At 64.3% G+C, this 21915-nt stretch overlaps 1 protein-coding gene across 5 annotated transcripts in view; it reads left to right on the forward strand.

Annotated features, from left to right (window-relative positions):
- PTPRS (protein tyrosine phosphatase receptor type S) overlaps positions 1 to 21123 on the forward strand; it is a 35710-nt gene extending 14587 nt beyond the window's left edge. For 2 of the 5 annotated variants that reach the window (XM_058657756.1, XM_058657760.1), the window contains 28 exons: positions 4889 to 5158; positions 5911 to 6492; positions 6993 to 7126; positions 7224 to 7368; positions 10681 to 10986; positions 11531 to 11724; positions 11825 to 11851; positions 12909 to 13026; positions 13552 to 14169; positions 14596 to 14693; positions 15204 to 15457; positions 15559 to 15652; positions 15966 to 16181; positions 16427 to 16584; positions 16775 to 16786; positions 16874 to 16986; positions 17643 to 17740; positions 17842 to 17965; positions 18167 to 18342; positions 18431 to 18550; positions 18895 to 19049; positions 19142 to 19427; positions 19560 to 19738; positions 19847 to 19973; positions 20247 to 20372; positions 20495 to 20649; positions 20762 to 20897; positions 20988 to 21123. In XM_058657756.1, coding sequence (XP_058513739.1) covers positions 4889 to 5158; positions 5911 to 6492; positions 6993 to 7126; positions 7224 to 7368; positions 10681 to 10986; positions 11531 to 11724; positions 11825 to 11851; positions 12909 to 13026; positions 13552 to 14169; positions 14596 to 14693; positions 15204 to 15457; positions 15559 to 15652; positions 15966 to 16181; positions 16427 to 16584; positions 16775 to 16786; positions 16874 to 16986; positions 17643 to 17740; positions 17842 to 17965; positions 18167 to 18342; positions 18431 to 18550; positions 18895 to 19049; positions 19142 to 19427; positions 19560 to 19738; positions 19847 to 19973; positions 20247 to 20372; positions 20495 to 20649; positions 20762 to 20897; positions 20988 to 21056 — 5090 coding nt within the window. In that variant the 3' untranslated portion in view covers positions 21057 to 21123. The remainder of the gene's footprint in view (positions 1 to 4888; positions 5159 to 5910; positions 6493 to 6992; positions 7127 to 7223; positions 7369 to 10680; positions 10987 to 11530; positions 11725 to 11824; positions 11852 to 12908; positions 13027 to 13551; positions 14170 to 14595; positions 14694 to 15203; positions 15458 to 15558; positions 15653 to 15965; positions 16182 to 16426; positions 16585 to 16774; positions 16787 to 16873; positions 16987 to 17642; positions 17741 to 17841; positions 17966 to 18166; positions 18343 to 18430; positions 18551 to 18894; positions 19050 to 19141; positions 19428 to 19559; positions 19739 to 19846; positions 19974 to 20246; positions 20373 to 20494; positions 20650 to 20761; positions 20898 to 20987) is intronic. The other 3 variants (XM_058657759.1, XM_058657757.1, XM_058657761.1) reach the window with 3 other exon arrangements.
- The last annotated feature ends 792 nt before the right edge of the window (positions 21124 to 21915 follow it).

Below are 21915 nucleotides of genomic sequence, written 5' to 3' on the forward strand. Positions count from 1 at the left end.
GCCAGGAAGAGCTGGATTGCCCCGTTTCTGGGTCATCCTCTGTGGACTAGACCTTTCCGACACTCAAGCCCTAGAGCTGGTGGGAGGGGAGGACCCCTAGGTACTCCTCCTTCAGCTACTGTCACCCCACAGTGAGTAGGCACCAATATTGAGCTAAGAACACCCCTCACCTCTAGTAACCCCAGCATTTCCTGGGGTGCATTGAGTAACCCCCACTTCCTGCTCACCAAACCAGGAGCCATGAGTTCCCTCCTACTCCACCTCCCTCACCCTCCCAGCCGCAGTCTTGGCCTTGACCACGTACGGGCTGGGCAGCCTTTCTCATCTCACCTCCACCTGGTGGGTGCCGCCCCACGGGAACACTGTGCACACTCGCCTGCTGCCTGCCCCCTCCCCTCGCCCCGCATTGCTGTCTCCTCTCTGGGGGTGGGGGAGGGGAAGACTAGATTACACCTGGTCATTTGGGAAGCGCACACCTCCCTCCGCCACTCCCACCTGGCCCCTAGGCTGGTGGCCAGCGGCCAGGGAGTGAAGGCCAAAGGGGAGGAGGAGCTGGGCACCAAGGAAGGAAAAGCCGTGATTTATTAAAAACCACAGCGAAAGTCCAGCATCAAGGCATTGCCAAGGCCTACGGGGCAGGGGAGGCGGGATGTGTGTGTGGTGGGGGTGGGGGGACGGTCCAGGTCCCTGCAAAGCTAGCTAGCTTATTAGCTAGCTGTTGGCTGCTGGAGGGAGCTGGCAGTGGGAGAGGCGAGGCAGGCAGGAGCGGCTGGGGAGTGGGGACAAGGCAGGTGCAGAGGGCAGGCCAAGGGGGTGATGCTCACCCACCCTGGGCCTGCAGCTGGGGTTCCAGGCCCTTGCGCACCCCCCCCCCACCCACCCCCCACTTCCCTGACAGGTGTAATCTAAGTTTAAATACCCCCTGGCAAGGCTGCATCCACCCTGGCTTCTCCCTCCCCCCTCCCACTCCCTGCACCTGTATATCCATTTTGGCGTTTGGAGAAACCTCTGTAAGTTTCTCTCACCCCAAAATGCCTGGCAGAGCCCCCCTTCCCTGGGAGCTGTGGCTTGCTGAATCGCGCTGGCACGCACTGTGGCTCGGCGCCCGGTGCTTCAACCAGACCACCTCACGTTGCAGTTTCCTCCCCTCCTTCCTCCTCCCTCCTCCCTCCTCCCTGCACCTGCTGCCACCCCCCACCGCACCCTTCTCTCTGTTTTGTTTTTGTAATTTTTTTGTTGTTAAGTTTTTGGGTTTTGGTTCTGTGCTTTCTCCAGCCCAGGAGAAGAGCTTATTTCCTGGTTCCTTTGGATGGTTTGTGAGTTTAGGTTTTGGTTTTTTTGTTTGTTTGTTTTTTTTCCATGTGAATCGGGGTTTGAAACCACCACCACCACCCACCCCTCCGCCCCCCCCGCCACGCTCCTCCTCCTCCTTCTGCCCCCTCCCCTGGCCCATGAGGTGGGGGGGGTCCCTCCCCTCCTGGCCACTCGGCGAGAAGAGCCGGATCGCAGGCCAGCTGCAGCGAGCTGAGAAGCACGGCTGGTACGGCCCCTCATAACCCCCGCCTGGAGCCTACGTTCAGGTCGGTAATTGGGGGCGGGCTCCTGTGGGCTCTGCGCCCACCTGACGTCACCTGCACCTCCAGCTGGCAGCCAGGGGTGGACCGAGGCTGCGGGTGGGTGCCAGCAACCAACCAAAAACCAGGGCAGAGCACAGGAGACCCAGCCTTCCGTCACCCTGGCCTGGGCCCCCAGGGCTGGTTGCAGCCGCATGGCACCCAGACAAGAGGGGGATCCTCCTGGAACTCGGGGCAAGCCAGCCCTCCTCTCCCTGCAGCAGGACCTGGAAGAAGCAGATGCGGTGGGCGAGGGAGTTCAGCTCCATTCACCTGCTGGCCACTGGCCATGTGGGGAATCCGTGTCAACAAATGACAGCCTACGTTAGCCTCACTGTGGTCAGCCTCATTACAAAGATGTGTGTAGTTCAAAAAGGGGCAGCTGCACATGACGTTAAACCTCCAAATCCCAAAATGAGAGCTGCCCACCTCTGATGGTCCTGCCACCCTGTGGGGTGAGGTCCTTCTACTGATGGCCTCTGGACATTTACTATGAGGGCTGCTGGCCATTAGTTGGTGGGGTTCCTCCTCCCTCCCACTCCCATTTTGGGGGTCCGCAAAATGCATAAGAATGCATAAATTTGAAAGAGCTGTACAGTACAGAGGATAGCTGGCCCATGGGTTAGAAAAGGCCCATTTAGTCTGATGGGCAGGGGGAACCACGTGGGCCTGGTTTTAGGCTCTGGCCACTCCTCCATCTATCTCCCCTTCCCCCCCTGCCCGGGACCCCCAATATTTCCCTTTGTGACCCCCACTCGGCTCCCCGAGAGCTGTTGGTATCAAGTAAGGCCAGGATGCAATGGGGGTCCTTCCTTTACAAGACAAACCCTAATTCATCCCCAGTGTCTGTTAAGATGGGGGACTGTCCACTACGGCAGTTGGGAGATGATCTGGCCAGCGCCATGTCCCAGACGGAGTTCCTTCCGTATGCCAACTTAGCCATTGTCCGGCAGAGCACCTATTGTATACCGGGCCCCACCCCATCCGTTACATGCCCAGATGGGAAAGAAGGCTTTGGAAGGGTGAGGCTCCTCTGCCCTCCCCCCTCGGTCTGGAGGGGTTTCCCTTGAAGTAGGTGACTGGAGTTTAGGCTCAGCTCTCGGGCAGGGGACAGGGTCAGCAAGGGCTGGTTCACCCCGTAGCTGCTTGCTCCAGGAGGTTCCCTCTGCTACGGGCGGACCCCCTTGGACCCGGGCCAGGCCCTGTGTGTTCTGCTTGCAGGTGGGTGGGCGGGTGGCCGGGGGGAGTCCCTGGGAAGCCCCCTGGCCCCGTCCTTTCAGACCCCGATTTTCAGCTCCCCCACCCCCCCACCACCCCGCACACCTGTTCACGATGTGTCTTTCTTTGGTTTGGACTTTTTCGTTTTCTTTCTCTTGCTTTGTGGGGCGTTCGTGTTTCTTTTCAGCTGGGGTTTTTCTTGGTTGGGTTTTGGTTTTTCTGGTTTTAAGTTGAAGATTCCCTCCTGCCCGCCCTCTCTCTGGTTGCTTTGATCTCCCCGTCCCCCTATAGTTTGGTTTCACCATTGTCGTCTTCTGTCCCGGATCAATGCGCTCCTCCCCCATCGTGTTCTGTCTCCATGACAACCGCGTGCGTGGATACACCTCGTTCCCCCCCCCCCCACCACCACCACACCGTAACCCCTGCCTCGCTGTGGATATGGGCTGCTGGCACGGACCGGGTCCGCTGGCCGGATCCACGGTCTCCCCCACCCCGTCATCAGCACCTTCCGTGTCCGTTGGCATGCATGGCCCTGCCCCCTCTCCATCCCATCTCGGCCTCTCCCTCCCCTCCCCCCGGACTTTTCAGGGATGCTCCATTTTTTCGAAGGGCCCCTTGCTCGCAGTACCCACCCCCGTAAACCCAGAGCCAGGTAGCCAGCCTGGAAGAGAGGGCGGACACAGGGTGGCCCTGCCCTAGGCTGCACCCCCAGCCCCACTTGGTGACCCCTCCCCGCCAAGACCCTTGTCTTGGCTGCCTTATTCGGTCAGGAGACGGCAGTCTGTGCCCTCCACCCCCCCCACATCCATCCCTGCCATTGCCCACACGGGCCTACCCCCCTCTCCCTTCTGGAAATGGAGCTCCCCAGTGAAAGGCGCCGCGTGCCCCCTTTTCTCAGCGGATCTGCACCTGCCCACCCCCAACCTGCTGAGAAACGTCCGGAACATATCCCCCACCCCACTCATCCCTCCATGGGCCAGCTCATCCCGTGTCCCTTCTGACATGTGAACTCGGGCCCACGTCTGATCCTGCCAGGGCTGCGATCTGACAGTGCGGTTGATCCCACTGTCACATCCGCTAGGGAGTTCGCACGGCGGGGGGAGGGGTGGTAACCCCCCCGCCCTAGGCCCCCTCACTCGCTCTGTCTCTCTCTCTGTCTCGCTCTCTCTCTCTCCTCTTCCTCCTCTCCCCCGTCCCCACACACACCTACACACGAGGCCCCTGGACTCTGGCCTGTTCTCCTCTCGTCTCTCTTGGATCCTACTTTTTGCATGATGTTTGTGACTTGAGAGCTGCATCTACCGATGGAAACTTGTCCGATCCGACAGAAGCTTCTAGAAGAGTTTCTATATGCCAAAAAAAAAAAAAATCAACCACAAAAATTTCATTAACGTTTCTCATCTTTTTCCGCTTCCCCCTCCTCCGCCCTGGGGGGTCCTTGGGAGGTGGGAAGGGCTGACTTACACAGAGGTAGGAAAGTAGGGGAGGATGGGGGAGCCCGCAGGTGCATGGCACCCGGGGCCCAGCTGTCCCGGCGCCTCGTCCCTACCCTCCCATCCTCCCTCCTGGACCCCTGAGATCCGGCAGGTCCAGGAGGAGGTCATCCCCACCCGTGGCCACACCCACATGTGGCCACACCCCCAGATGAGGCCCCGCCCACGCGAGGACCACGCCAGCTTCCCCTTTGGCCTCACAGCAAAGATGAGAAACTGCTGATAAATTTTTGTGTTTCCCTGTGCTCTGGCCCAGTGACTGGTGGCAGAAACCTTGTCGCTCTAGAATAACGCTTCTTGTCTCGATATATCTTTCTTATTGTTTGTGAAGTGCCTTCCTTTGGAGTTTTCTGTTTTCTTTGCGTTGGAATTTGGTTGTTTTTTTTTTCTTTCCTTTTTGATTTGCTTTGTTTTCCTTTGCGGGGGAAGGGGGGAAAGCTCTTCAGCTGGGGTGGGGGGGAAGGCCAGCGCCCTGTTTAAACAGATGTCCCATTTTGTCCCCTCTCTCTCTCTCTTCTCTCTCTTCTGCTCTGCGCCCTGCCCCACCACCTCCCCAACCCCCAGTCCGCCGCGTGGCACCCCGTTTCTCCATCCTGCCCATGAGCCACGAGATCATGCCAGGCGGGAGTGTCAACATTACCTGTGTGGCTGTGGGCTCGCCCATGCCCTACGTCAAGTGGATGCAGGGGGCCGAGGACCTGACGCCCGAGGACGACATGCCCGTGGGCCGGAATGTGCTGGAACTCACCGACGTGAAGGACTCGGCCAACTACACGTGCGTGGCCATGTCCAGCCTGGGCGTCATTGAGGCCGTAGCACAGATCACCGTGAAGTGTAAGTGGGTGTGTGGCCGTGGGGGTGGCAGGGTCAGAGCGCCACAGTGCACCCCCACCCGTGACATTTCCAAAGAACAAATAGATGAGACCAACTTGTGCTTTTTTAAGATTGATTTTTATGGAAAAGGCAGATTTACAGTGAGAAAGGGAGACAGAAAGATCTTCCATCCGCTGGTTCACTCCCCAGGCAGCCACAGTGGCCAGAGCTGAGCTGATCCGAAGCCAGGAGCCGGGAGCTCCTTCTGGGTCTCCCACGCAGGTGCAGGGTCCCAAGGCTTTGGGCCGTCCTCGACTGCTTTCCCAGGCACAGGCAGGGAGCTGAAAGGGGAATAGAGCAGTTGGGATACAAACCAGTGCCCCTATGGGATTTTGGTAGATGCAAGGTGAGGATTTAGCCACTAGGCTACCGTGTCAAGCCCCAGTGTGGAAAAGTTTTCATGGTGGACATTTGGGGCACGCACGGCTCCAGCTGCCTGCTGGGCACCCCCCAGGGGAGGGGAGAGAGATGGCTGAAGTGCTTGGGCCTCTGCAGTCCCACGGGTCAGACCCAGACGATGTGTCCAGCTTCTGGCTGTGGCCTGGGATGTGAACCAGCAGGGGGACGACCCTGCCTGCCTACCTCTCAGCGCTGCGGGGCTGTCATTGGCTGCCGGCCTCAGGCAGGGCTCAGCAGGGGCAGTTGTGCGGTAGGTAGTGACTTGGCCACTCATGTAACCCTGCTTCCCGCACCCTGCCTCGCCCACCACCCAGCACTCCCCAGAGCCCCAGGGACGCCTGTGGTGACAGAAAACACAGCTACCAGCATCACCATCACTTGGGACTCGGGCAACCCCGACCCCGTGTCGTACTATGTCATCGAGTACAAATCCAAGAGCCAGGACGGCCCCTACCAGATCAAAGAAGACATCACCACGACACGCTACAGCATCGGGGGCCTGAGCCCCAACTCTGAGTACGAGATCTGGGTGTCAGCCGTCAACTCCATCGGCCAGGGCCCGCCCAGCGAGTCGGTGGTGACGCGCACGGGCGAGCAGGCCCCCGCCAGCGCGCCCCGCAACGTGCAAGCCCGCATGTTGAGCTCCACTACGATGATCGTGCAGTGGGAGGAACCCGTGGAACCCAACGGGCTCATCCGCGGCTACCGCGTCTACTACACCATGGAGCCCGAGCACCCGGTGGGCAACTGGCAGAAACACCATGTGGACGACAGCCTGCTGACCACCGTGGGCAGCCTGCTGGAGGACGAGACGTACACCGTGCGCGTGCTGGCCTTCACTTCGGTGGGCGACGGGCCGCTCTCAGACCCCATCCAGGTGAAGACGCAGCAGGGAGGTGAGCCCCAGAAGGGCCCAGCCGCCTGTGGGATTTTTGTTTCTTTCCTCTTGGGGCTCAGATCTCACAATCTTAGGGGTGCCCGCCCAAGAGCAGGAAGCAGATGTCTCATGCTGCGTTGCCGCTGCCGCAGTGGGTGGGTGCAGGAGAGGCAGCCACGGGAGACGCCCCTCCCCGTGTCACTCCATTTGCAGGGGTGGGATGAGCGCTTGAGCAGTTGCAAATGGGAATTTTTGTAATCCATGGATTTTTTTTTTCCGCTATTGGCAGAACAGATCAGAGAGTTGAGATGGACAAGGAGATGGGGTGGGTTGGTGGGAGGGATTGTTCCTAGAAAAAAAAAAATACGCCAGAGATGAGAACAGCCGGAGAACAATCTGGAAGCCTTCAGAGTGAGCCAGGCACCCCTCCCTCCCTCTCTCCTCCGCTCTGTTCGCTCTATTCGCTGCCCCTGTTCTCGCTCTCTCGCTCTCTCACCCACCCTCACCCTCTCACCCCAGTCCCGGGCCAACCAATGAACCTTCGGGCTGAAGCCAGGTCGGAGACGAGCATCGGGCTGACCTGGAGCCCCCCGCGGGTGGACAGCATTATCAAATACGAGCTCCTCTTCAAGGAAGGCGACCGTGGTCACGAGGTACTGGGAGGGGGTCGGACATGGTGCTGCCAGGGCCGCATGGGCACCCCCCCGCCCCTCCAGCCCGCACTGATGGGCCCGCTGCTATCGCCCGCAGGTGGCCCGCACGTTCGATCCCACGACGGCTTTTGTGGTGGAGGATCTGAAGCCAGACACTGAGTACGCCTTCCGCCTGGCGGCGCGCTCGCCGCAGGGCCTGGGCGCCTTCACTTCAGCCGTGCGACAGCGCACGCTGCAGTCCAGTACGTGTCCACTGGCCGTGCGCCTGTCGCAGGGGGTGGGGGGCGCCTCTGGCCGGCTCGCCCCCGCCCGTGCCCGGCCCTGGTTTGGTTCATTTTGGTGTTACTTATCCCTTACAACCCAGCACAGTCAGGGTTGCCCCCTATGGAGGGTCAGGGTCCTGGGGGGGATAGGAGGGGTGGGGACGGGCAGGGGGCGGGTCAAGGAGCCGCTTTTGGTCATGCCCGTCCCTCCTCCCCTCGGGACAGCAAAGGTTAGCAGAGGAGGTAGATCTGCTGTGTCCCTCCCCACACCCCAGTTCTTAACACCCCCAAAATGAGCAAGGGAGGGGGCAGGGCCTAGTCAGAGCCCACGCCATGCCCCTCAACAGGGCCGGCCCGGCCTCCCTGCCCCAGATCAGGCCCCACGGCCACCCACCCGCCCGCTGCACCCGCCTCTGGATTGAACAGGACCCCGAGTCCCTGCCACGTCTGCCCCCCTCCTCTCTTCTGTGCGGCATCACCTCCTCTCGCCTCCCTCCCCTGCCTGCACCCCCTCCCCCACGTTCTCAGTCAGTCACGGCTCAGCCGCCCCAGGCCTTGTTCCAGAAGCTTCCACATGTGCCCCGGGTGCGTGGACACACAGCTGGTCTCAGAGGTTGCGGGGGGGCGGGTTTTCAGTCGAGGCTGCTGCTGCCAGGGCTTCAGGGGCCCAGGACCCCCCTCCCTGAGTGGGGGCGTGTGTGAGATGAAAGTCAGTGAGGGTGGCCTGTGGCCCACGAGGCCGGCAGAGGTGCCAAGGTGAGTACTCCTCGCTGGTGTCAAGTTCACAAACACGGCCCACCCTGCGTGCCTGGCCCCAGCCTGGCCCCCACTTGGCTGCGGCCTCTTCCCTTCTCTGCGTCTCTCTCTCTCTCTCTCTTTCTCTCTCTGACCTGTCCCCCCCCCACCCCACCCACAACGCCATCACGCAGGTTGGGCTGGATTGTGAAATGGCTTCGGCCCCCTCCGCACCGTGCTCACCCCTCCCACTTCCCTGGGGCGGCCCAGCACACGGGCGGGGAGCCAGCAGCAAGACGCAGGGCCAGGCGTGTCGGTCCCTTGCCCCTCAACCCCAGGGCGGGGGCTGGCGGCTCCCCTAGCCTATCGGTCGCTCACATGGGTAGGTGCAGGCCAGGCCAGTGGGCGCCGGAGAACCCGGCCTGGCCCCTAGCTCGTCTCCCTCGTAAGAAAGTCCCATCAGTTAGTGCTTGCGGTGTGGAAGGTAGGTACCCGGCCCAGGACCGCCGGGGCGCGGTCTCTCTGTCTTTCCCTTTATTGATTTGTGTTGATTATTTTGGTTTTTCTCATCACCGCCATCACCATTGCTCCTTATCTTCTCATGGTCGTGATGTCAATTTTCCCTCGCCATCCCGGCTGCCCTGTCCACCCCCTGCCCTTGCCTTGCGTGTCCCCCCATCTCTTCCCTGACACTTCCGGCTGGGGTGGCTGGTCAAGAAAAGGGGGCAGAGTCCCAGGCCCCCAATGAGGGTGTGCGCCATGCGCATCCAAGGTCAGGTGCCTCACGCAGGTGGAGGTTCAGGCTGCCAACTCCTGGCATGTGGGGAGGTGGTGAGGGCTCAGCGGGCGCTGGGCGTGCAGGAGCTGTGTGTGTGCACAGCCAGCTGTCCTGGGCGTGCAGGTGTGATGCTGGGAGCATTACAGCGTGTGTGTGTCCCAGGTGACAGTTACTGGCCCCAGCCTGGCCCCGAGGGACCCCGCATCCATAGCCCTACTTAGCTACCAACTTGCTGCCGTCACTTGATAACAGGCCTAGAGCGGCACTGAGCGCACAGTAGGGCCTCAAAATGGGAACAGTGTGACCTTGCAAGGCCCTTGGCCGATGCTGGGTATCCAGGACGGGCTGCACGTCCTCAAACGTGCTTCCTGAGGCGCAGGGCATGGCCAAGCCCTTATTCAGTCATGTTAGAGCCAGGATGCGGGCGGGCACACAGCAGGTGGCTGAAGGCATGAGCAGCAGCCAGGGTGGTGCAGGGGCCCCCGGGGCACAGGTGCTTCATAGAGAGTAGTTGTTTTCACCGTGAGAATCAGTCCTTTTCTATAAAATACGCCCACAGCAACCTGCCTGCACACAGTAGGTATACACTGAAGACTCATGGAGTGGGGAGCGTGCCAGCACACAGTAGGTGTGCAAAGTGGGCGTTCACTGTCCCTGGAGCGAGCCTGCACACAGTAGGATCTTGATAGGAGACTTTTATCAAGATGTATTTTTATCGGAGAGGCAGATTTACAGAGAAGAGAGGAAGATCTTGCGACCGGTGATTCACTCCCTAAGCGCCCGCAACTGCGCCCACTCAAAGCCAGGAGCCAGCAGCTTCTTCCTGGGTCCCAAGGCTTTGGGCCGTCCTCACTGCTGTCCCAGGCCACAGGCAGGGAGCTGGGTGGAAGCGGAGCAGCTGGGATTAGAACCAGCGCCCCATGGGATCCCAGTTGTGCAGGGTAGGGTTGGGGTTAGGAAGAGCCAGTGGGGCCGTTGCTTTGGATCTGGTGTCACTGCGTTTTGCCTTTACTGTTCTCTGAAGCCACTGGGAAGTATCAAGTGGGGTCTCCATGGTGACATCCCTTAATACAATGCTTAGCACCTAATAGGTGTGTGGTAATCTGTCGCTAGAAAGCGTCCAGCACACAGTAGGTAGCTGACAAGTGGGGTCTCTGCGCTGTACCCCTTGGCCCAGTGCCCTGCAAACAGTGGGTGCCCTGTGAGCAAGTGCCAGGTGCACAGTAGGTCCTCAGGGGGCAGGACTGGTACTGTAGTTCTGCCTTGGTGCCTGGCACACAGTGGGTGTTCTGTGGGCAACTGCCAGGTGCTCAGTAGGTCCTCATGGGTCAGGACTAGTACTGTAGCCTGTCCCAGTGCCCGGCATGCAGTGGGTGTCCTGTGGGCAAGTGCCAGGTGCACAGTAGGTCTTCACTTGGCAGAACTCATATTGCAGCCCCCGTCCTGATGCCTGGCACGCAGTGGGGGCCCTGTAAGCAGATATTTGCCTTGTTTTTCTTTGAGGCCTGACAAGCGCCCGGGGTGCACAGTAGGTCCTCAGTGGGCACCCCAACCCCCAGCTCCACAGCTTCTTGGCCAGCCCTCCCCACCCGCCCATTGCACCCTCGGTTGCCACCTGCTTCTTTTGGGTTCGACTTCTCTTTTGGTTTTGTTTTGTTTTTTTGTTTGTTATCATCTTCTTTTTTATTTTCTCTTTCCCATCTTTTGTTTCCCCGCCCACCCCCTCCTCTCCTCTCCCCTCCCCTCCCCCACGTTCTCCCCCTCCCCCCTTCCAATAGAACCGTCCGCCCCCCCTCAAGACGTTAAATGTGTCAGCATGCGCTCCACCGCCATTTTGGTAAGTTGGCGCCCGCCGCCGCCGGAGACGCACAACGGGGCCCTGGTGGGCTACAGCGTCCGCTATCGACCGCTGGGCTCGGAGGACCCGGAACCCAAGGAGGTGAAAGGCATCCCTCCAACCACCACCCAGATCCTACTGGAGGCCTTGGAGAAGTGGACGGAGTACCGCATCACCACCGTGGCGCACACAGAGGTGGGGCCGGGGCCCGAGAGCTCGCCCGTGGTCGTCCGCACCGAGGAAGACGGTAAGCACCACCCCCAGGGCCGGCTGCACCTGCCCGGCGTCGCAGGCATCGGGGTGGGGAGCCCGGTGACACCGGCGGCCGTGCTGCTTTGAGGGGGCAGCCAAGGGTGGTTAGAATCCTGCAGGACTGGGCGCGGAGCCCCGGTTTGTGTGTGTGCGCACCTGCGTCCTGCCCGGTAGCGCTCAACTGGGAAGTTAGGCTGTGGTCGCCGTCTGTTGAGCGCTGGCAGCCAGAGCTGGAGACTCGGGTGGGCTGGGCTAGCAGCCTAGCTGTCCACTGCGCCTCAGCTGCCCCATCTGGGTGCGAGTTGTTGAAGACGGGGGAGTTTTCTGCAAAGTGTTTGGAGCAGGTGCAGCCTGCTCAAATTCTAAGAACCCTGGGCAAGTGGTTCCAACAAGCGCAGAGGGTCCCCAGCGGGGCCTGTGGGGAGGGCTGTGCGCACCCTGCGCGCCCCTGCAGCCACTCCCAAGCCCGACGGCCCCGGGCAGAGTCGGGCATCCTGGTAACCACCCTGCCGCCCCTCCCCTCCCCTCCCGTCCGCCAGTGCCCAGCGCGCCGCCGCGGAAGGTGGAGGCGGAGGCGCTCAACGCCACGGCCATCCGCGTGCTGTGGCGCTCGCCCGCGCCCGGCCGGCAACATGGCCAGATCCGTGGTTACCAAGTCCACTACGTGCGCATGGATGGCGCCGAGGCCCGCGGGCCGCCCCGTATCAAGGATGTGATGCTGGCTGACGCGCAGGTGCGTCCTGCGGGGAACGGGGTTCGTGGGCGGGCCTGCGGGGGCCCCGCCTGCGCCTCACCTGCCCGCTCTTCTCCCATCGCCGCCGCCTCCCGCGCAGTGGGAGATGGATGACACGGCCGAATATGTGAGTAGCGCCCTAGCCGTGCGCTCCCGCGGGCCGTGCTGTGCTGTGAACCCTGCACGCCCCTCTCCCCACCCAGATCGTAGGGTCTCCTCCCTGGGGGCACGCATGCACCTCCCCCCTCCGCCCCATGGCCCTTGGGCGCCCACAGGCCCTGGTGAGCTGGTGTTCCTTTCAGGCTCAGCCGTGGGGACAGAGTTTTGTCCCTGTAGAGCTCCGTGCCCTTACACTTATGTAGGTCTTGGAGGGGCAAAGAGCACCCCCGAATCTTTGCATTCGCTGTATGCTGGCCCACAGGCAGAGAGGGGCTGGGAGACCTGGCCATGGGCCACCCTGACCTAGGGAGGCCGGCCTGGAGATGACATGCAGTGATGTTGGGCAGGTCTCTGCCCACAGGCGGGAGCCACACCCTCCCGTGAGAGCCTGGGCTGGCCACCCCGTGTCTCTGGGGCGCTGCCACGAAGGCCTTAAAGGCAGGAGTCCCGTGTTCCTGTGGCCCTGCCCCCCCACACGTGCTGGTGGGTGTTGGCAAGCTGTATGCTCCTGCCCTCAGGACGATGGTGGGAGGGGAGCGCATTGGGAAGCACCCCTGGGCTGGAGCGGCAGGTGCAGGTCCCCTGCTCAGGCAGGAACAGCAGGGCGCTGGTCCAGGGAGGTGCGCGCCCGTGCAGGGTCAAGGTGAAGATCCTGTGACTGGAGCGATGGGCAGTGCTGCCCGTGTTGGGAGGTGGACACTCCCTCTGTGTGCTCAGCCCAGACTGGAGAGGAAGTTGAGTCACTTGTCCCGTCAGCATCTTGCAGGATCCCTGAAGGTGTAGCTGCTGGGCTTGTGAGCCGGCGCAGGTGTGGCTAGGGCCAGAGCAAGGAGTGGACCCCCCCAGAGAACCCTGATTTTAACCCTCAGGGTGTGGGGCGCTCAGAGATGCCCTCTGGTGGCTGCCATGGGGAGGAGTCGGCAGGCTGCATGTGCGTGGTCCCTGCATGGACTCGCCTGCACGTGTGTGCTCTTGGGGGTACCCCCCACCCCCCCATGCTGACTACACCCCCTGCCTTCCCCCAGGAAATGGTCATCACAGACCTGCTGCCCGAGACCTCCTATTCCATCACGGTAGCCGCCTACACCATGAAAGGCGATGGCGCTCGCAGCAAACCCAAGGTGGTCACCACGAAGGGAGCAGGTGCGAGCCCCGCGGCCCCCACCCCACCCCGCCAGGCAGGGGAGCAGCAGGTGCAGGGTGGGGTGCACGGCCTGCTCCTTCCCTCCCTTAGGGCCCTCCTCCAGGAAGCCTCCCTGATTGCCCCATCCCCCCACCCCAGTCTCCCTCTTGGCGCCCTCAAGGGATGTTTTTAAATCTCCATCCACTCCCCCAGCCAGCATGAAACTGCAGGAGGCAAAAGCTTTTGTAGAGATGTGGGGGAAAGCGGGTACACAGGCAGGGGCCCCCTCTCCATGGCCACATCCCGGGTGTTCAAGAGGCCAGAGCTTGTCCACGATGCTGGTCCAAGAGGCCTCGAGTGGGGTCGCTCCTTCCGCACCCTTTGGTCAGCTGGCTGGCCATCCCCCACCCCTTCCCCGTGCAAGGAGTACTTGCGTGGGGACCCCAGCCCTCCCCGTGCTGCAGAGGACGGCTTCTGACGCCAGCTGGGTAGGGACGCAGGCCGTGCGCCCCCTCTTGACGCCGCGCCTATCCGTGTCCCCACAGTGCTGGGCCGCCCCACGCTGTCGGTGCAGCAGACCCCCGAGGGCAGCCTGCTGGCCCGCTGGGAGCCCCCGGCCACCAGCGCCGACGACCCGGTGCTGGGCTACCGGCTGCAGTTCGGCCGCGAGGACTCTGCGCCCCTGGCCACGCTGGAGTTCCCGGCGTCGCAGGATCACTACTCGGCGCCGGGCGCGCACAAAGGGGCCACCTACGTGTTCCGGCTGGCGGCGCGCGGCCGCGGCGGGCTGGGCGAGGAGGCGGCGGCGGCGCTGCACATCCCCGAAGACGCGCCCCGCGGACACCCGCAGATCCTGGAGGCGGCGGGCAACGCGTCGGCCGGCACTGTGCTCCTGCGCTGGCTGCCGCCCGTGCCCGCCGAGCGCAACGGGGCCATTGTCAAGTACACCGTGGCCGTGCGGGAGGCGGGCGCCGCGGGCCCCGCACGAGAGACCGAGCTGCCCGTGGTGGCGGCGGCCACCGAGCCCGGGGCCGAGATGGCGTTCACGCTGCGGGGCCTGCAGCCTGACACGGCGTACGATCTGCAAGTGCGAGCCCACACGCGCCGGGGCCCCGGCCCCTACAGCCCCCCTGTGCGCTACCGCACCTTCCTGCGGGACCAAGGTAGGCGCGGCGACGCCCGCACCACAACCACAGGCGGACCGGGCCTTGCGCCCACCCCCACCCCAGCCCCCTCCCTGTCCCCCGGCCAGGTAAGTGGTCACTTTTCTGCTTCCTTGTGCTCGCTCCAGGCCAGTCTGACCCGAGGCTCCTCCGGCGTTGGCACAGGTGGGACGCCGCCCCCACCGCCGCATCCCCCTGCTCCTCCTCTTCCTCTTCCGTTCTCTCTCTCTCTCTCTCTCTGCAGTTGCGCCGTCTCCCCTTCGACAGGGCACTGGGACAGGGCAGGCAGGGCCGGGCCAGGGCCAGGCAGAGACCGGCAGGGAACCCCTGGGCCGCCCCGCCCCGCCGGCCTGAACTCACCCGGGTCTCTCTCTCTCTCTCTCTCCTCTCTCTCCCTCGCCCGACCGTTTACCTGCTCCGGCGCAGTCTCACCCAAGAACTTTAAGGTCAAAATGATCATGAAGACATCGGTGCTGCTGAGCTGGGAGTTTCCCGACAATTACAACTCCCCCACACCCTACAGGGTGCGTGCAGGCCGGACTGTGGGGCCGTGGGGTCGTGGGGCCGGGCGGTGTGGTGCAGATGGCCGTGGAGGCCGAGTCCAGGGTCAGGTTGGGCCGTGTCTTGGCTCAGCTGGGATTAGAGTGCACTTGAAATTTTCTAGAGGATTAAGAGCTCCTGTGGTCAGTCCTCCACCTGCTGTACCAGCAGTCCCATATGGGCGCTGGTTCGTATCCCGGCTGCTCCACTTCCCATCCAGCTCCCTGCCTGTGGCCTGGGAAAGCCTCGGGACCCTGCACCCGCGTGGGAGTGACAGACAGGATCTTCCAGCCGCTGGTTCATCCCCTGCCCTTTCCCCAAATGCCGTCAACTGCTCAGGCGGGACTGGCTGAAGCCAGGAGCCCCATGTCTCCCACATGGGTGCCTGGGACCCTCCGAGCGTGGGCGATCGGGGACCGTAGATGAAGGCCAGGCCGGGAGTCAGGGCCCCGTGGGCCATGGCTGAGCCCACCCCGGCCCCGGCCCCGTTGCAGATCCAGTACAATGGGCTGACGTTGGACGTGGACGGTCGCACCACAAAGAAACTCATCACGCACCTAAAGCCCCAAACCTTCTACAACTTCGTGCTGACCAACCGGGGCAGCAGCCTGGGTGGCCTGCAGCAGACGGTCACTGCCTGGACGGCCTTCAACCTGCTCAGCGGCAAGCCCAGCGTGGCCCCCAAGCCCGACCCCGAAGGCTACATCACCGTACACCTGCCCGACGGCCAGAGCCCCGTGCCCGTCCAGTACGTGTGCCCGGCCCCGCGGGTGGGAGAGGGGGTCCCGGGTTCGGGGTGGGGACACGGCCCGCACCCCCTCACACTCCCCGTTTGTCACCCCTGAGCAGGAGCTACTTCATCGTGATGGTTCCGCTCCGCAAGTCTCGCGGCGGCCAGTTCCTGACCCCGCTGGGCAGCCCGGAGGACATGGACCTGGAGGAGGTGAGGCTGCGCCCGGCCACGCCCCCGTGGAGACTCCGCCCATAGTGCCACGCCCCTGGACCTGCCCGATCGGGCCCCGCCCCTGACTCATAGCTCCGCCCCTGACAGCTCTCACCCTGACTCCACCCCCGACTCAGCTCCACCCCGCCCTGACTCCACCTCCGACTCCGCCCTGGTTCTGGCCCCGCCCCTCTGCGCTCTGCCCCTGGTTCAGTTCCGCCCCTGCCCCGCCCTGACTCCGCCCCACCGACTCTACTCCAGCTCTGACCCCGCCCCGCCCTGACTCCGCCCCTGACCCCGACTCCGCCCCCAGCTCCTGCAGGACCTGGCCCGGCTGCAGAGGCGCAGCCTGCGGCACTCGCGGCAGCTCGAGGCGCCCCGGCCCTACATCGCCGCCCGCTTCTCGGCGCTGCCCGCCAGCTTCCGGCCCGGAGACCAGAAGCAGTACGGGGGCTTCGACAACCGGGGCCTGGAGCCGGGGCACCGCTACGTGCTCTTCGTGCTGGCCGTGCTGGCCAAGAGCGAGCCGGTGGGTGGAGCATGCGAGGGGCAGGGAGGGCTCAGGGTGCGTGGGGGGTCATTGAAGGTGCGGCCCCCAGGGGTGTGCAGGGACAGGGAGGGCTCAGGGTGCTTGGGGGGGGGACACTGAAGGTGCGGCCCCCAGGGGTGTGCACCCCAGGGGTGTGGGGTGGGAGGGCTCAGGGGTGCGTGGGAGGTCAGCAAAGGTGCCCCCCAAGGAGGGTTCCCATCTGTAACCCCACCCGTCTCCCGCAGACCTTTGCAGCCAGCCCCTTCTCAGACCCCTTCCAGCTAGATAACCCGGACCCCCAGCCCATCGTGGACGGCGAGGAGGGGCTCATCTGGGTGATCGGGCCCGTGCTGGCCGTGGTCTTCATCATTTGCATCGTGATCGCCATCCTACTCTATAAGAAGTGGGTCCCCTCTCTGTCCCCGGGGCGCAGCAGGGGCCGCGTGGCAGGTGCTCAGAGCACCGTCTCCACAGGGAGGGCCAGTGGGGGCCGGGAAGGCGGGGTTGGAGGTCACTGGGGCTGGAGAAAACGGCCGCCCCCTCACCTCGGCTTCTTCCTTTCTTCCCCTGTGCCTGCTGCCTCCCGGGAGCAGCAAACCCGACAGGTGAGAGCGCATCCGGTCCTCCTGCCTGCTGACCGGGGAAGGGGTGGGTTGTGCCCACGGGCCTCACCATGTCCTCGTGTCCCTCAGCAAGCGGAAGGACTCGGAGCCGCGCACGAAGTGCCTACTCAATAATGCCGACCTGGCGCCCCACCACCCCAAGGACCCCGTGGAGATGAGGCGTATCAACTTCCAGACCCCGGGTACGGCCGGCCCCTCGCGTCCCCTGCACTCCGCCTCGCCTCCCACCTGCTCCCTGTCACGCCTCCCGTCACCCCGGCTTTCATCCACATGGGGGTTGGTCGGGGGGCTGCAGCGCCCCCTCCCCGAAGCACTCGCGTGCCATCCTCAACACGCTCCCGTCTCCAGGCTGGCTTTGGCCACTTCTGTTTTCTTCCCACTAGGGGTTCAGGTTTGGGGCTGGCTCTGTCCGCCCGACCATAGGTGACCGTGGCCCTCCCAGCACCCCAACTCCTCCCCTGGGGCGCTGCTGCCATGTGGGTGCCCCGGCTGCCCGGCCTCCAGCCCCCCTCTTGGCTGTGTGTGTGCCCTCTGCCACAGTGGTGGGCTCCCTTAGAACCACTGTTCCCCGGTCAAGTCAGGGGCCACCTGGCAGGCCTCGTCCTCACCTCTCCCCACCAGCATGGGAGGCCCACAAAGTGGGGGTGGTGGGGCAGGCCAGTCTACCCCATCACCTTGTGACCCCCCGCTAAGGACAGGAAGAGGGTACGCCTGGACCTCACCAGCTGCCCCCACCTCCAAGCCCCTCGGGGACACACCAAACCCTCAGGGCCGTCCTTCCTCCCCAGCTGGGCCGGGGCTCACCAGCCCGTGCCCACGGCCTCTGCCCTGCCCACAGGCATGCTCAGTCACCCGCCCATCCCCATCGCCGACATGGCCGAGCACACGGAGCGGCTGAAGGCCAATGACAGCCTCAAGCTGTCGCAGGAGTACGAGGTGAGCTGCCACCGCCCCGTGCCTCCCGCGTGGACATGCGTGTGTCCCCCCCAGACACACACACACACTCTGACCCTGCACGGCCCCGCCTCCCCCTGCAGTCCATTGACCCGGGCCAGCAGTTCACCTGGGAGCACTCGAACCTGGAGGTGAACAAACCCAAGAATCGCTATGCCAATGTCATCGCCTACGACCACTCCCGCGTCATCCTGCAGCCCATCGAAGGTTAGCATCGCCAACGTGCATGTAACTGATGGCCCCACCCCCGGGGGTCGTGTGGGGAGCCGGGCGTGCTGGTCCACCCCGTACGTGTGGAGCAGCCTGGCAGCAGCACCCGGGAGGAGTTGGGGTGCGGTCAGCCTGGGGGAATGGGTGGACACGGAGCCAGCCCCGCACCCCAGCACGTGACCGGCTTCTGGCCCACAGGCATCGTGGGCAGTGATTACATCAACGCCAACTACGTGGACGGCTACCGGCGGCAGAACGCCTACATCGCCACGCAGGGGCCTCTGCCGGAGACCTTCGGCGACTTCTGGCGCATGGTGTGGGAGCAGCGCTCGGCCACCATCGTCATGATGACACGGCTGGAGGAGAAGTCGCGGGTGAGGCCCCGCTCCCCGCCCACGCTGGCCCTGCCCGTGTGGGACGTTCTGGCTCACCACCCCCCAACTCTCCCCCCAACCCGAGCAGATCAAGTGTGACCAGTACTGGCCCAACCGCGGCACCGAGACCTACGGCTTCATCCAGGTCACGCTGCTGGACACCATCGAGCTGGCCACGTTCTGCGTGAGGACATTCTCTCTGCACAAGGTGGGCCCGCCAGGCCGGCAGGGGTGCGGGCACCGAGGGGGGAGGAGCCACGCAGGGAAGGGCTGGTGGGAGGGCAGAGCCAGTCTCAGCTGCGACCCCAGGGGCCATGCAAGGCTGTGGGCAGAGCCTGCCTCTGGCTGGGGTGGAAGTAGCGCTGGCCCGTGTGCCCGGGCGAGGAGTCCCAGGGGACCCCACAGCAGGGCCTGGGAAGGATGGAGCCCCCTCCCCAGCTCAGAGGAAAGGCGCAGGGTCGGGGGGCGGGCGTTGTCCTGCTGGGTGTGACACCCCCACGCGGTCACGGCTGGGGCGGCAGGGGTGACCGCCCCACACTCCATGTTCCCCAGAACGGCTCGAGTGAGAAGCGCGAGGTGCGCCAGTTCCAGTTCACGGCGTGGCCCGACCACGGCGTGCCCGAGTACCCCACGCCCTTCCTGGCCTTCCTGCGGCGTGTCAAAACCTGCAACCCGCCGGACGCCGGCCCGGTGGTGGTGCACTGCAGGTGCGTGTGGACGCGCCCCCAGGGACCCCCGGAGCCTGCCACGCGTGCCCCGGGCACGCCCCAACCCCCGGGCCTGCTGCTGTCCCCCGCAGCGCCGGCGTGGGCCGCACCGGCTGCTTCATCGTCATCGACGCCATGCTGGAGCGCATCCGGCCCGAGAAGACGGTGGACGTGTACGGGCACGTGACGCTCATGCGGGCGCAGCGCAACTACATGGTGCAGACGGAGGACCAGTACAGCTTCATCCACGAGGCGCTGCTCGAGGCCGTGGGCTGCGGCAGCACCGAGGTGCCCGCGCGGAGCCTCTACGCCTACATCCAGAAGCTGGCACAGGTGGAGCCCGGCGAGCACGTCACGGGCATGGAGCTCGAGTTCAAGGTGCGGGGTGGGGCCGGGGCAGAGTGCTGGTCCAGAGGTGACCCGGGCAGGGCGATGGTGGGGCCAGGGGTGGTCTGTGACCGGGGTGTCCTGAGTGGGGCCCTGGCTGACCGCTCCCTGCCCTGCCCACAGCGCCTGGCCAGCTCCAAGGCCCACACGTCTCGCTTCATCAGTGCCAACCTGCCTTGTAACAAGTTCAAGAACCGCCTGGTGAACATCATGCCGTATGAGAGCACGCGGGTCTGCCTGCAGCCCATCCGCGGCGTGGAGGGCTCCGACTACATCAACGCCAGCTTCATCGACGGCTACAGGTGCGACCTGCCCCTGGGGGGCGGCCCGGGATGCCCCGCATCCCTGCGGGGGCTCCTCATCGAGCAGGGCACCCTGCAGCCGCTGACCGCAGCCCGTCCACCCCACAGGCAGCAGAAGGCCTACATGGCCACGCAAGGGCCGCTGGCCGAGACCACCGAGGACTTCTGGCGTATGCTATGGGAGAACAACTCGACCATTGTGGTGATGCTGAGCAAGCTACGGGAGATGGGCCGGGTGAGCCGGGGGCCACAGGAGATGGGGGGCTGTGGGAGAAGGGCCAGGTGAGTCAGGGGGCCGCAGGAGATAGGGGGCTGTGGGAGAAGGGCCGGGTGAGTCAGGGGGCCGCAGGAGATGGGGGGCTGTGGGAGAAGGGCCGGGTGAGTCAGGGGGCCGCAGGAGATGGGGGGCTGTGGGAGAAGGGCCGGGTGAGCTGGGGAGCCGCAGGAGATGAGGGGCTGCAAGGACGGGACTGGGCAGGGCTGACCACTACCCCGCCCTGCCCCGCAGGAGAAGTGCCATCAGTACTGGCCGGCTGAGCGCTCTGCCCGCTACCAGTACTTCGTGGTGGACCCCATGGCCGAGTACAACATGCCTCAGTACATCCTGCGGGAGTTCAAGGTCACGGACGCCAGGGTGAGTGTGGGAGCCGGCAGGGTGGCCCGGCTGCGGCCGAGGGACGTGGCCGTGGGTTGGTTGGGGATGGACCCTGGGGGTGGAGGGCCACACGCCCTGACCCCGGCCCCCTTCCCTCACAGGACGGCCAGTCGCGGACCGTACGGCAGTTCCAGTTCACCGACTGGCCTGAGCAGGGCGTGCCCAAGTCTGGCGAGGGCTTCATCGACTTCATCGGCCAAGTGCACAAGACCAAGGAGCAGTTCGGCCAGGATGGACCCATCTCGGTGCACTGCAGGTGTGCGCCTGCGCAGAGGCCCGGGCGCGGGGCCGGAGGACCAGGGGTGGGGCGACACAGGGCAGCCCCGGACAGGACGGGGTGAGCTCACTCCGCCCGCTCGCCCCCACAGCGCTGGCGTGGGCAGGACGGGCGTGTTCATCACCCTGAGCATTGTGCTGGAGCGCATGCGGTACGAGGGCGTGGTGGACATCTTCCAGACGGTGAAGATGCTGCGGACACAACGGCCCGCCATGGTGCAAACCGAGGTAGGGAGCGACCGGGCACCGTGTGGGGTGCGAGGCGGTCTGCCCAGGCTGTGGGGCGCTGACCCCAGCACGCCACCCCCCGCCCCACAGGACGAGTACCAGTTCTGCTACCAGGCGGCGCTGGAGTACCTTGGCAGCTTCGACCACTATGCAACCTAAGCCATGGTCCCCGGCGCGACGTGACGCGTGTGCACCCGTGGGGCGAGCCACGCGCAGCAGGCCCACGGCCCCGGCCCGCCGGCCCACCGACACTTGGCACATTCCTCACTTCCTTCCGATTCCAGGCCGAGCCGAGCCGAGCGGCCCCGGGTGGGGGGTGGGGTGAGCAGGCCGGGGGGCACGCGCCCTTTTGTAATCGTGGATTATTTTTAAGTTTTAAGACTCAGCAGCCCGGGGTTGCCCCGTGCCCTGTCTCCCCCGCCCCTATTCCTGGCTCCTTTTTCTTTACTCCCCAACCCCTCTTGTTTCATTTTTTTATAAACTAAATTTTCAGACACATCCAATGGCCCCACCCCAGGGTCGAGGTCCGTCTCCCTCCCCCCGGGGGAGAGGGCAGGAGACCCCTCACGTGCAGCAGAGGCCACGGCGGTGCCTGCCGCTCTCCACCCACACCGTGCCAGCCCTTGGCCCCAGCTGCCCGGGTCTCACCCCAGGAGGGGCAGACCCGAGGGGGACCTCTGGGAAGGGCGCCCTGGGTGGGGTGGACGTGGGGGAATACGGCCCCGCGTGTACATAATCAACTTTGTATTAAAGGAGAGCGTCCAACCCGCCCCTGTTCCACCTGTGTAACCGTGTCGCGTGGGGTGGTGATGGGCAGGTGGGCGCCACCTCCTTGGCCAGGTTCACCCAGCTGGGCCACGCGTGTGGGTGCAGGAACAGGAGGGCCAGCGTGGGAACTCTGACCCCAGGAGAAGGCACGTGGGCCCCCTGGCGGCTAGAGGAACCACTGACCACAAGGCGAGGCTGGGGTCGAGGGCCCCCCACACTGCCCTCTGACCCATGGCTAACACACCCAAGG

This window comes from Ochotona princeps, chromosome 33 (assembly GCF_030435755.1).
Source record: "Ochotona princeps isolate mOchPri1 chromosome 33, mOchPri1.hap1, whole genome shotgun sequence".
Taxonomy (NCBI): Eukaryota; Metazoa; Chordata; class Mammalia; order Lagomorpha; family Ochotonidae; genus Ochotona; species Ochotona princeps.